Source organism: Salminus brasiliensis, chromosome 18 (assembly GCF_030463535.1).
Source record: "Salminus brasiliensis chromosome 18, fSalBra1.hap2, whole genome shotgun sequence".
NCBI lineage: Eukaryota > Metazoa > Chordata > Actinopteri > Characiformes > Bryconidae > Salminus > Salminus brasiliensis.
The window spans coordinates 9308781-9323468 of NC_132895.1; the positions used below are offsets into that span (position 1 = coordinate 9308781).

At 39.0% G+C, this 14688-nt stretch overlaps 1 protein-coding gene across 1 annotated transcript in view; it reads left to right on the plus strand.

Annotated features, from left to right (window-relative positions):
* Positions 1-13407, plus strand: part of prlra (prolactin receptor a) — a 37431-nt gene extending 24024 nt beyond the window's left edge. Inside the window, exons 5-9 of the mRNA XM_072662125.1 lie at positions 4222-4388; positions 6267-6408; positions 6933-7029; positions 7649-7718; positions 7893-13407. Of these exons, the coding sequence (XP_072518226.1) occupies positions 4222-4388; positions 6267-6408; positions 6933-7029; positions 7649-7718; positions 7893-8864 (1448 nt within the window). The 3' untranslated portion in view covers positions 8865-13407. The remainder of the gene's footprint in view (positions 1-4221; positions 4389-6266; positions 6409-6932; positions 7030-7648; positions 7719-7892) is intronic.
* Positions 13408-14688: the final 1281 nt, after the last annotated feature.

Sequence of the window (14688 nt, forward strand, 5' to 3'; positions counted from 1 at the left end):
AGACAGGGATAGATAGATAGCTAGACAGACAGATAGAGGGCAATAAATGAGAAGTAATATGAGGATACACTGCATGTCCAAATATTTGTGGACACGCCTTCTAATAAAAGCTTTTAGCTACTTTCAGTTGTACCTGTTGCTGACTTGCAGATGTGCAAATGCACACAGACAGCTTGTCTAGTCCCTGTAGAGAAGTGCTGCCAATAGAATAGGACTCTCTGGAGCAGATAAACATGAACCTACGAACCTCCATGTCTAATGCCAGGCGTGGGCTAGAGGAGTAGAAAAAGCCCCCCAGCATTGAGCTGTGGAGCAGTGGAAGAACTGTGTTCTCTGGAATGATGGCGCTCAAGCCAGTACTTTTGGGATATGTTGGGGATGAGGTGGGGTACTGATTATCCAACATTGTAGAAAGTCTTTGCTGGACAGGAGAGACAGTTACTCAAACAAATGCAGGATAAATGCAGGAAACAATAAATGAGCAGCTGTCCCAATACTTGTGTCCACACTTAAAACTACATATGATTTGATTTTAGACTATTTTCCAGACTTTTTTTCCAAATTCCAACAGGATTTATTCAGCATAATTGAGATACAATCCATTCAGGGTGGGGTTTAGTGGGAAATAGTTAAGTGTAGAGAAATTTAGCAACTCAGATGTGTTTACAGTGATGGTGATATGAACCAGGCATCAACCACAAATGCAGTCATTTTATTTACTAACCAAACCACTAGTGAGCCTACACTCTTCTGGGGGTTATTTGTAATATTTATGAAAATACAACAGTGGCAAATCAGTGAAACAAATCAGTGGCAAATCAGTTTTTAGGTACAGTGTTTCTATCTTTATGCCATGAATTAATTATAAAAATATATTTTAAACCAATATCATTTCATAAAGCTGTTGTAAAAAAGTGTCTCAAGCATTAAGCAGCATATTTGTGAAAATGTTGATGTGAAAAATGTAGCTTTTAGAGGCAGTAAACTCTTCAGACAACAATCCTGGCTCTAGGTTTATTTAGGACAGAGCGTTTCACACCAAACCTACTCTGAATGATGATCATAGAGAACTTTCACCCCAAAAATACTCAAAGTTGTACTTCCATGTACACTACATGGAACTAAGTAAATAGAAACTGGCTACTGCCCATCTCTCACAGAAGCTATAAAAACCACGTATGTTTCCCATTAAGTTCAACAGGGTTAAATGTTTTGTTCAGGCAACAGTTGCTATAAAACAATTCATTTGTAGGCGGAGTGTGGACAGGTCAACTGGTCTGAGCTGTGTGTCTCTATCTCATGTCCATGTAATGAGGAAAAAATTATTCCCACCCCCACACACTCATTTATTTTTATAGCCCCCCTGTCTCTTTCCGCTGTGTAGAGCGGATGCTGTCCACTGTGCTGATGGTTAGCGCTGACTAAGTGACTGATGCAGTGATTAAAGCTTTGCACCACCTGTCCGCTCTCACAGTGGGAGAGGAGATGAATTCAAATTAGCTAATTTCCCCATCTGACGACACAAAACACCAGCCAGGATCATTAATACCTACCTGGAATAAACAAAGCGGTTCATTTTGACCTCTGAGACTCTGAGACTGCAGATCAAACACACTGACCGAACAGTCTGATGTTCATTATTATCCTAACTTCAATTCTAGGCTCAAAACGAGGTGCCCCAACCAACAGTTGTTGGTGGTTGACCAGTCTGTGTCCTCTGGCCTTAAGGTCAACATTTACTTTATATAGCACCACATTTTTTTACAGTATATAAGTAAAACGTGGTATCAGAGAGCATCCTTGACCTATTTTTGGTTAATGCTCATTTTATTATTTCCTGCACACTGGTGCATTATGACATAATCCAAAAACATAAGATGTTTTAGGGGAAGGAAAAAAGTTGTTGTATGTAATATAATATGGGAATATTTATATTTTTATATAATATTTATATAATATAAGAAAATAATGTAATGTGATTGATCGGAATGTGACAAATGACATAAATTAACATGGTAGTATAGTAATTATTTCCCTTTTTTAGCATTTGCATTGATTATAAAAGTTATTGAATAATTTATAGTGGCATTTTCTGGTATTACTAGTACTTCTGGAAAATTATATAGTTGCTGAGTAATAATAATAATTCATAAAAGTTACTGAATCATTTATAGTATAATCTGAATAATGTGTTGTAGATACTGAATATATTATAGTAATAACTACATCATTTATAGCTTTTACTGAATGTTGTCTCATAATTATTAAATAATTTATAGTAATTACTGAATAGTGTATCGTAACTATTCATTAATTTAATAAAGATACTTAATAATTCATAGTAGATACCAAAGAATTAGTAGCACGTACTGGATGTTTACGAATTTGTCTTTATGCTAGAATAATTGTAAATACTGTATAATTCTTGGATATAATTGTTATACTAGTACTATATATAAATAATTACTCAGTTACTGAACTACAACGTAAATATTTGTAATATTTATTTAATAATTCATAGTACTTACTAAAGAACTGACTGCACAGAAAAAAAAAATCAACCTAACGAGAGACTGTAACAGTTTTTATCAAAATGTCTACATTTATAGTGCATTATTCCATTTAAATTATATTTATATTGTGTGCATTTCACACTCAAATCTAACACTGTAGGAGGCCAGTTTTAATCATTTACATATTTTAACATGTTTCTCATTAGCCTGAATTAAATTTATGCCAGCAAGGTCTGTCCAGCTGAGCAACAGCTGATTACAATGAGCTCATTTCTAAGTAATGAATAGATTGAATAAAAATCGATAAGAAATTGTGCTGAAATGGAGTTGTGGATGATTTTAGGGATATGTAGTTAATGTTACCTTGTAAAATGTAAAATCTCCAAAATGTGTGAAACTAAATAAAACTAAAAGAAAATAAGGAAACTACATGAGTAAGTGTGTCCAGACTTTTGACTGGTGCTGTTGAATAGCCACTTGGCATCTCTGTAGTTAATACCTCACCTGAGCTCAGATACTTTTCAGACTAAACTTTAACTCTCGCTCTAACCGTGCCATCATCTTTCCTTTCAGTACAAGCAGAGTACACACATGCCTGTGTGTGTGAGAGCGTGTGAGTGTGTTATCTGGGTTCATCTGCCTCCAGCAGCACTTAACTGCCTTTTTATGCAAATCGTGTTGTTGGTTTAGGCTATATATCAACCTTTCAGAGGTTTTCCCAGAAGTTCTCGGGTTTTCGTAAGGCTGTTTTCAGAATTTTCTAACAGACACCAGACAGATGTTCTAGATGTCTCTTTCCTGACCTGCTTGAAGGCTGTTTTTCTCATCCAGTGTTGGCTCTGCTGTAACATTCAGCAGTTTCATTTAGTTGGTGTTGGTGTTGAGCTGAGTGTCCTAACTTTTTAACCATAGTGATTAAGGTTGATTTATTATATTAGAATATATTTAAATTGTGCCAAGGTTTTCAGATGAATGGACTAAAAAAATTAATTACTTTATACATTCAGTTGACTTCAGTTGAAAGTTTAATTATTGTTCCTTCTCATGTGAAGTAAGTTTTGATATAGAAGAGATAGGATTTCTTTTTTTACTAGAACTGATGTCACATCACAGTTACACAATATACAAAGAAAGTGAAATCCTTATAACACCTTAAAAATAATACTAATATTTAATAAACATAAGTTAATAAAGATAAATGGTAAATTATACTTGTAAACTTGGTTCATGCTTCTTGTTTTGTTTCAATAAAGCCTCCCATCCAGTATCTCAATAAAAAGTATGATTTATTTATTATTAAAATATTTAAGATATTAGATTTTTGGGTTTTTTTTTGGCAGCTGAGGATGAGTGGTAGCTAAATAGTAGCATCATACATAATAGAACCACCACTGCTTGAATTGAGGCAGAGTTGGAATGCAGTTGGCCACTTTATTAGAAACCCTCTCTTGTACTTACACTCATTGGCCACTTTATTAAAAACTTAATTTACATTTACATTAACGGTATTTAGCAGAAGCTCTTAAAGTAGCTGAATGCATTGATTAGAAGGGGTGTCCACAAACATTTGGACATGTAGTGTAGGTTAGGAGTTTGCCCATCATCTGAAAATATCTAGCAAGTTGCTGCTGAGTGTAGTTAGCAATACCATCTGGAAGAAACTATTCACTGATAGTAATTGTCACCTTTCTTTTCTGTCGCCCCGTAGTCCAGCCCAACACTCCAGAGAGTGTGATAGCTGCAGTGCTGGAGGACGATCATGGCCCTTACCTGCGTGTCTTGTGGGAGAAACCACAGACAGCAGATACTCGCTCTGGCTGGATCACACTCGTCTACCAGCTACGAGTCAAGCAGACCAAAGAGGAGATGTGGGAGGTGAGTAGAGAGAAAGAACATCATCTCTAATGATCTCAACCCCCCCAGTCACCCTAAGGAGAGAGAGAGTTGAGTAGACTTGAGGCCATTTCAAAGTGCTGCAACCGCATCGCAGATCCATTAAAACTGCCTGCCTACTCTGATCTCTATTCAGAAAGTGAAAGCTAATTCCAAAGCGATCTGCTCCTGCTTTTAGAGTGTTTTTCATGACCCTGCCTCCCTCAGCAACACTCATTATCTGCATTTCTGGAAAGCTACCTTAGGACAAAGAATCAAATTGTGGTAGATGTTTACAGCATCACTGGCATCAGCCTGGATGAACAACTGAGGAACATGGAAAGAGTTAACATCTGGAGGTGAAGCCTCCAAACCTACTATAAGAACAACACAACTGTTGCAGTCCTGAATGGTCAGATCACTGACTTTGAACATCTTTATTGTCGCTGATTTGAGCATAATAAGCTTGTCATGAGCTTGTCAGCATTAATACTGCATGTTTCCATGGTTTCCTGGCCCAATCTTAAACTGCCTTAGACTGAGCCAGCTCACGGCCATCGCAATCATTGATTGACCTCCTAAAGTTCCCTAAACATCAGCCTATCTAGAGCAGGGAGGCAGAACCAGGCCTGGAGGAGACTGCAGTGGACAGATACTTGGCCTATGGTTGTGCGAGGATGCAATACAGTGGCTTTTTGGAAACATATTACACACATTAATGAAACTGTCTGTTTTGCCACTGTTTTTGAGGACTGTTAGTATCTGAAGAAGTCAGTTCACAGCATTTAACAGTTTAATTTGGTGTTATCAGTTGGAATAACAGTCATCATCATGTCCATGTAAGGAACTATGAGTCTAAGCAACCTGCTGAATCTAGATCAAGACCAGCTTCTGCTGATAACTGGTTTCAGATGGTTTAAGCTGGTTCTTGATGGCCAAGGTGATGAAAGAGTCAGAGATCCAGGTGAAAATATATCCTATGCTGGTATGCAAGCTTGTTAAGCTGGTTGAGCAGCTCAGCTGTTTACCAGTATAGAGTATGTTTTCATGTGAGTTTGATGGTTTAGCTGGTCAACTATCATGATAATGCAAAAGACGTTCTGCACCAAGAGCCTTCGAGCTTCGAGTATAGCTCGGCTTGACCTGCCATCCCTGAAGATCCAGCTAGAGCTGAACTGGTCTACCAGGGTTTTTTTTATGCTGGACAATTTCTCTCTGTAGGAAAATGAATGGGGTTTTTGAAGCTTGCTGTTTTCACGCCTTGTGGTCAAGGGTGTTATGAGGCAGGGGGTTATAGCAATTCCATAGGCCGTGACTGACAGGGGCCCGAAAATTGCATTCATTGAGAATTTTGGCAGAATTGTTGACAGTAATGTCTTTTCATGGCAGTGCCCCTGCCTGTGGTAAACCCATACATTTCAGATTATATAAATTTTTCCTGTGAATGTGGCTGAATGCTCTGATTTACGAGGCCATTAAGGATTCAAAAGCTAACACTCCTGTGAACTGAATTAACTAATAGTAATAGTACAACTGGTAACCTCATGGAAATACCCCACATAAACCAGCAAGTGTGGTCGTTTCTTTGGCAGCACCAGAGTACAGTTTGTTTACCTGGCATTGTTATACAATGCTTACTTACCTACTTTTAACTTTCAAGCTTCTAGCCTACCAATTAGCATTATGCGAACTGCATGCCTAAATCATTAGACACGTACCTCAACCTGTCTTGTGGCCAAGTCATTCTAACAGACTTGCTTATGTAGTTTCTTAGTACCTATAAACATGGACAGAAGTACATCACATTTGGGGTAGAATTTTTTGTCAGTATTTTGAAAAACTGACACTGTTCGTTTTTTCTGTGTGTGTGTGTGTGTACAGGAGTATGATGCTGGCATGCAGAAGTACTACAATATCTTCAGCCTTCACTCTGGTAAAGAGTACATGGTACAGGTTCGCTGTAAACCGGACCACGGCTTCTGGAGTGAATGGACCACACCAGTCTACATTCAAATGCCTGACTGTAAGACTAACCACACTCTGTACTGCTATCTTCCACTCATGTTTTTATATTATACTTAATTTTTTAAATCATGAAAACTGCATTTGCAACTATTGAAATGATTACAATTCATTTATATATTTATCCGTCACCAGAATGTATTTATGATATTAAATAACTTTTAAAAACAGTAGCACTAATCGTGCCTGCAGCCAGTCAGGCATTAGTCACCCTGGAGCTTTCTGCCAGATGCCCGAGGGAGACCCACCTGACAACATACACACGCCCACACACACACACACACACACAGCACAACGTTTTAGATTTGTATCAAATGTATGACTTATGGTGTATCATATAGTAAGTGAGCGATGGAGGAGGATACAGTACATGACTTGATAACAAACAGGATACCCGATAAGGCATCTTCATCACGGTTTGTTGCACGGCAACCGAAAACCAGCTGTCAACATCAGCCTAACTGAAGCACAGCTTTACATACTGTACATACTGGTTGCATGATGATTTTTTTCGCTTTCTTATAGACATGCCCAGGGAGCGATCCATGTGGATTATGGTGGCAGTTATCTCAGCCTTCCTCGTCCTCATCTTCGCCTGGACGATGAGCGTTAAACGCAACAGGTGTGTTGACAAATCTTTGGGTGTGAGATTTTTATCTCTTCTATGAATCATCCTCACTGGCAGTTTCCTGGAAGTTTCTTATAAATAGCAGTCTGCATACCTGAGTATGATACCTGAATTTCTATTTACTAACCCCTCGTTTCAACCCAACACCCAATGGCAGTATTTTTTTTATTCAGCTGTTTTTCACTTTATCAGAAGCTGTCTTGTGTATCTCCACCTTGCTGGTGTAGCATACATTTTAAAGATCCTAAAACAGAACCCTGTGGGACTCCCCAAAATGGACTAAACTTAATGATTATCAAACAGTAATAATTATAGTTCATTATAGTCATAATGTTTTTTGCATTAGGACTAATAACTGAGTGATAAACCTAAGCTTCAGTGTGTTAACCCGCAGTTTTTATTAGCCATAAGGCTACACTATACGTTACACTCATACATGCAGTGTGACTCACCCTAAGTATTCAAGTAATAGTTGGTCATGGCCTTGTGTAGTGGATCTATGAGGCAGTTCATAATGAGTGAAAGTACAAGCTTGATGTTTCTAATAAAGTGAATGGCAAGTTTATATAAGTACAGCTGGAAACATAATTGTGTTTTACTTATTTGTGTTTAGTGTGAAACACTGCCTGCTGCCTCCTGTTCCCGGACCAAAGATCAGAGGCTTTGACCAACAACTGCTCAAGGTAATAGAAATGTTTTTCACACAAAAATGGGGTTATTTTAATAAATAGAGACCCATTGGTTCTTTCATTTTTCCATTTTCAAAGGTATTTTTCCTTTAGTAAGGGTTTTTTCCATCTCAAGGCTTCATTTTTTTATTAATTACTTACTTTTTGTTCCGCCTTTCTTGCCCACAGAGTGGGAAGTCAGAAGAGATGTTCAATGCACTGGTGATTCAGGGTTTCCCGCCAACCAACACCTATGAGGACCTGCTGGTGGAATATCTGGAGGTATATGACGATGAAAAGCGGGAGCTGGTCCTGAATGAGAAGAACCTGCCCGAGGGTTCAATGAAGTCCAAGAGCACATCGTCAGACAACGATTCTGGCCGGGGCAGCTGTGACAGCCGCACACTGCTGATGGAGAAGTGCACAGAGGCCGTGGACGAGAGCGGAACAGAACAGGAGCTCAGCCAGTATGGAGAGGCCAGCTGGGCTTCTTCTGACAGTGAGGGCAGGGACAATCCTGCTTCTCCAGGGCTGGAGGATGGGAAGGTCCAGATGTGGCCTTCTGTGTTTTCTTCCCCTCAACCACACCATTTCCAACAGCAGCATCCAGGGGGAATAAGAGCCTCCCACCGCAGCGTACCAGAGATTTCTAGTACATCTCCACGTGTCCAGACATCTTGTGGTCAGCAGAACCAGTTGGAAGACTTTCAGTTCAGCAAGCCTGGGTTATACCGGTACGCTCAGATGCACAGCATGGACAGCATTGAGAACAAGCACGTACCACAAGTGCCCCAGTCCCAGTCTGCCGAATACGTAGAGGTGCAAACGGTCAACCAAGAAAATGTCCTGCTTGTCAGGCCTCTTGCCAACCCCGAAGGGCATAACCCAGAACTCTCAGACTTCGGTGGCGAGGACTACAGCAAGGTCCGAGATGTGACCTCTGATAACGTTCTACTGCTGCAGAGAGATTTGAGCGTATCACAGTGCGTGGGGGATTACTGCCTGGATCAAAGTGGACAGGTTGACCCCTGCTACTTTCAACAGCAACAGGAACAAACCTGTAAACTCACTGCCCATCTCCATCACCCCTCTTCCATGCTACAGGATGATATGAGGTTGGCTGGAAATGGTTATGTAGATACAACTATGATGATGTCCTAACAGCTAACAGCTAACAACTGTCGAATTGCTGCTATAGCCCAGTGGTTCCCAGCCTTGGTCCTAGAGTACCCTTGCCTTGCACAATTTAGTGTTAACCAATTTCACCTCATGAAGGGCTTGTTAAAGAGCTGCCAACTTGGATCTGATGTGTTAGACCAGAGATATACGCAGGACAGCGGTACTCCAAGATCAGGGTCAGGAAAGACAAACGAGGGGACAAAATAGGACACTAAGACAGAATCCCAGTCTTGTTTAGAGCAGAGATGTTTGTCTACAAGTAACCTCCTCTCAGGCTCGTACCAAGCAGTAGTTTTCTTTCCTCTGAAACTTCGGTGGCGCTAAAGACTCCTGATTATACAGGCCATTGATACTTTAGCAAAAGGTTCAAGGTTTCTACTGGGAATAAGTTCATGAAATCTGTGTGTGTGACCTGAACAGTCCTCCTTTTATGTGCTTTGTACTTTACTCACATGGTGATGCAGCACGTAAGAGATGAAGCAATGAAGAGCTACTGAAGTTCCTTTTACCCTTCATGCCACACGTTTTAGTTTTAAGCCTGTCTGGGCGAACATCTAAACTTGTGTTTTTGATATAGGATGAAATGTAACTAGGCACTCAGTAAAACCATGTTTGGGATCATCTGCGTTTCCTTGTAGGAAAAAAAAACGTCTTTGGTGTCTGGTAGAACCTAGCATATTTCATCGAGGTATAGAAGCCAAGTCTAAAATTCACTTGTCAAGAGCTGCACAATAAGAATCTGGATCAGAATCTGGTTGATGTTGATTTGGAGAGAAATTGCATTCATTCTGGGAAACAGCTTGAGGATCAAAAAAGGTTGAACTCTGTAGCACTTAACCCAGTTTGATCCCAGACAATAATGATACGAGGCACTGGATCACTGCCATCTTATAAACTGTATAAATGGGTTTATAGGTTATTGGATATCATTGCTGGGACTATGTTTCGTTTCTTGCCATTGATTGTGAACAACGCTGTTTTTGAATGGGAAATTCTGCCTCAACAGCACCATACTGGGGGATGTTCAGGCTGTGATAGCAGCATTTTAGGTGTATACTAAACATCAGGTTTTTTTATTGGTAAAAGGATATTTCCATTACTGTCTATTCCAACATGCCAACACTGGCAGATTTCTGCAGTAAATAAATCCCTAATTAAGATCAATAAGGATTGCATGTAAAATGACAGATTACACAATCACGGTCAGTCATTTCCTTTAATACCTCAATTTATTCTATAGTTAAATCCCTGAATGCACTATGCACCATGTTATATGGGTAGATATGTATTTAGCGTTATATTGTAGCATGGCTACTGTTAATATGATTAACTGATATTTTATATTACTCTTCATTAATTAAAAATAAGGGGATATAACATCATTCTCCATTCTGACAGATTATGAGAAGTATTGCCAAAATGTAAAATGTACTCTGAAGCTGGTGTTAAGTTCTGAGTTCACTATGGATCTATATAACTGTCATGCAAACACATTGTATCTCCACTTTCTTTTACTTTTTTTGAAGGATTTTCCCATCCTCTGTAAATGAGCTGTTTTGGAGCTACAAGGTGTTTGACCGATAGTAAGGATATGGATTTATAGCAGTATTTATCTATCTATCTATCTATCTATCTATATATATATATATATATATATATATATATATATATATATATATATATATATATATATATATATATACATAGACTGGAGGAATTTTACATAAACACTTTTCTATCAGGGTGGATTCTGTCCAACTATTAACAACTATTGTCATGATTTAGTTAATTAAGTTAATTAAAGGTTCATTTAAAATAGCAGAACTTTAGAAATATAATTAACTGTACATTTAATGATCATGATGACTTCATGACTGCACACAAATCCCTGTAGATTCCTTCAAGCCCTTCACCCCTCTCTCAAATTCTTTTGTACTGCACTAATGTGGGTGTTTGGGCATGTTTAGACCTGTAGTGCCAATGTTTGGACAGCTCCTAAAGAATAGGAAAATTCTGGCTAGCTATGATGGGTTTTAGTGAAAACCCCTGTACTGTGTCCCAATTGTATACTGAACACTAACACTAAAAATTCTGTTAGGTATATGGTATGGTACACAGTAGGATTTTGGCTGGTCAGCATACAAATGATTATTTATGTACTGCTTTTTTTGCACTAATATAAAGTGATAAAGTGATGTTGCTATGCTATGCAATGCTTCGGTTTAATACTTTTAATTGGGCTATCATACCTCCTAGGTTGGAGAATGTAGTGTTAGGAGTCTTTCCCAATTACTTTTATGGGTGTAGTGTAGTGCACTTGTCCAGTTGGAGTATTGAACCCCAGTCTGCCACAATACAGGCACTGTTATTCCCTTAAACACGCTCCAGTGTGGATCGCTGCTCACTGCTTAATTTGCTAACCTTACACGTACATTGCAGCTTCATCTTATTAGCTACCTACTAAGCCATCTGGCAAAAATCTAGCTAGTATTCAATTTGAGATCTGCCTGGTCTTTTAAACTTTCTTTTAGTGATTCACCGCTTATTTTCACTCTCCACTTTGACATGTGTGAATATACTGCTATATTAGCTCTGTTCTATACACCAAACAGCCATAACATTAGCACCACTGACAAATGAAGTACAAATAAACATGAATTATCTTCATCTACAGTGGCCTCCATCAAGGGGTGGATATAATAGGCCGCAAGTGTACAGTCCGTTCTTAAAGGTGATGTTAAATCTGCTGCTAAAGTCTTAGTGCCAGATACCAGAGAACACCTTTTAGAGGTCTGGTGGAGTCCATGCCTCGAAAGGTCAGATCTGTTGTGGCGGCCCACTTGTTGTGGGAGGCCTACTTAATTTTACACAGGTGGTACTAATGTTGCAACTAAATGGCTGATGAGTGTATGTTATATAAGCCACTATATATTTTTAAAAGGGTTAAACAGTTCCAAGCTGTGTTAAGTATGTGTACAGTTGAGGATCGGGATCAAGGATATGAAATATTCAGGAAATTAATAGAATTAAAAAATTGTCCTAAGCAAAAACTTTGCCTTGAAGACACGACTCTCAGGTGGAAACTCTGACGCTCGCTCTGAATGTATGTATATACTGTAAATATTGCAGCTAAACCCCTGAGGTTGCACTGATTGTGGGCACTGTGACAAACAAACCTACTGAAAGAAGATTGGCTTGATTTTATTAACACTCCAGTCAGTCGTTCACTGTCACATTTGGAAAGACCATACTGTGTATCGTCTCTCTCATATCGTAACTTCATTCCAGCTCCACGTTTAAAAAAAAAAAAAACATTTAAGAATTCCAGCTGTTCTCCAGCTGTTTTTACGCTGTGTGACCATTTCATGCTAAATTGACCAAGGCCTAACCTACATTAAAGTGTATGATGTCTCTAATATGACCCTCTTGGAGATATGAGGTTTTGTTGCCATGGCGTTTGGAATGTTCAGAATGTTATTTCCTTTTTTTTTTCTTTGTAAATCTGAAATCATTAGTAAGTCACACTGTTTTTTCTCTCTGGGTGAGATGGAAAAAACACTGAGTTTTAGGGCAAATATGCAAAAATCACAGTCAGTACTACTGTAGACACCCTCTTTACCCTTTTTGCACAAATCCTGGTTGTTCAGGTCCTTTATAATATAGCACAACTATAGTGCTTATTGATTTCTTTGCCCAACTATGATATTTGCCTTACTGTATGTATAAATGATCTGAGCAAAGATTACATTTAAGATATTTTTCTAAAAGAGATATTTACTACAGACCTGTTTATATCTATGTCTAGCTATATGTCTATGTCTAGCTATAGCCAAGTTAGGCCAATACTGTATGTACCATCTGCGGAAATAAATCAGTGTATTATGAGCTAATACGTAATGCTGATGTTGGTTCTTAACACTAATGTAGGTGTAGAAAGCTCTCAGTTGTATTTATGAATGAAATTGAGACTGAGACCTCCTCAGATCTCTACCTATGGTAATTGTGCACAGGCAACAGTTAATGTTACTCGTTGTTAAAGACTGGGCTTGTGGATGTAGTTTTAATGTATTTGCATTGCCAACATGACAATCTACGGTGGACCTAAGAATGAAGGCTCCACGTAACCTCTCTAAATCAAATCTCTGAACTCTGGTTTGGACTCAATGTGGACGGTTTGGACTGAAATCCAAGCGAATGCTGAAATTCAGTCTCTAGATGTCTTTGAAAGTGACTGTTTTCATCCTTCTGACAGTGAAAACTCTCCATCTGTCTATTCTCACGTTTCAGATTAACTGCTTTGCTGAGATCAACATTGAATAATGCTTTAACCTCACTTCTGGTGGATGTTATGTTGGTCGCACTCTTTCTGTATTGCACTGTTTGTGATGTAATATATTTTTTAGCGAATTTAAAAGCACTGAAGGAGGTGCAGTGGCTCCTGTCATGTTATATTCTGTGTGATGCATCCTTACCATTTACTGTATTCCCGTCCTACATTTTATGAATGGCAGTAAAAAACTAATAAACATGCAAAAAAAAAAATAATTAAGATCTTCAGTTTATCACAGTAATAAGAATTAGGCACTACAGAACTTACATTACAGCACTGATGCTGTGAATTAAGACATACACTATATGGACAAAAGTATTGGGACACCTGCTCATTTGTTGTTTCTTTCCAAATCAAGGGTATTAAAGAATAGTTGTTGGAGTTGGAGTTGGAGTAAAATTCTCTACTGTCCAGGGAAGAAGACTTTCTATGACATTTTGGAGGAGCATTGCTGTGAGGATTCTATTGCATTCAGTGACAAGAACATTAGTGAGGTCAGGATGTTGGATGATCGCCACCCCACCTCATCCCAAAAGTATTGGATGGAGTACCACCAACCATCATTCCAGAGAACACAGTAGTTCCACTGCTCCACAGCTCAATGCTGAGGGTCTTTACACCCCTCTAGCCCACACCTGGCATTAGGCATGGTGCCAATAGGTTCATGTTTATCTGGACCAGATAAAAAACAAGGGAAATCAAGACAAATCTTATGGAGTGTTCCTAGTATGCAGTTCCTGGTCAGTACCTACCAAAAGTGGTACAAGGGCATAGGCACTCAAGGTTCACTGATGCATGGGGAGCAAAGGCTGTCTTGTGTGGTCTGATCCTACAGCAGAGCTACTGTAGCACACACTGCTGAAAATGTTAATGCTGGCTATGTCTGGACAGGTCAGAGCTATTCTAGAGAGACAAGTGGGCCTCCACAATATTAGGCAGGTGGGTTTAATGTGAAGGCTGTGAAGTAGTTTGCCCATGTCCTGCTCAATATGTGATTATCAAGTGTTTTGAAGGTATGAAAGGCTGATTTAAGTGATGACCCAGCACCTAGCCTTACCAAACATTGATCCTAAAGGTCACATAGATCATAATCTTTGTAGGCAAAAGGAAAAAGGCATGTGACAGCAGGAAAAACGTGCCAAAAGAGACTCCTCATGCCGAAACATGTTTGAGACAGTTATCAGCAAATTCCTGAATGGCTAAAGTTCGACTACAGGGCCAAACGTATTGGGACACCTGCTCATTCATTGCTTCTTCTGAAAGCAAAGGTATTAAAAACAGAGTTTATCCTGCTTTTCTTAGGGTAACTGTCTGTTTCATCCAGGGAAGGGTTTATATAAGATTTTGAAGCATTGCTGTGAGGATTTGATTGCATTCAGCGATAAGTTTAGCGAGGTCAGTGAGATCAGAAAGTTGGATGATCACCACCCCAACTTGTCTCCCAAATTTATTGGATGGAGCACCACCATTATTCCA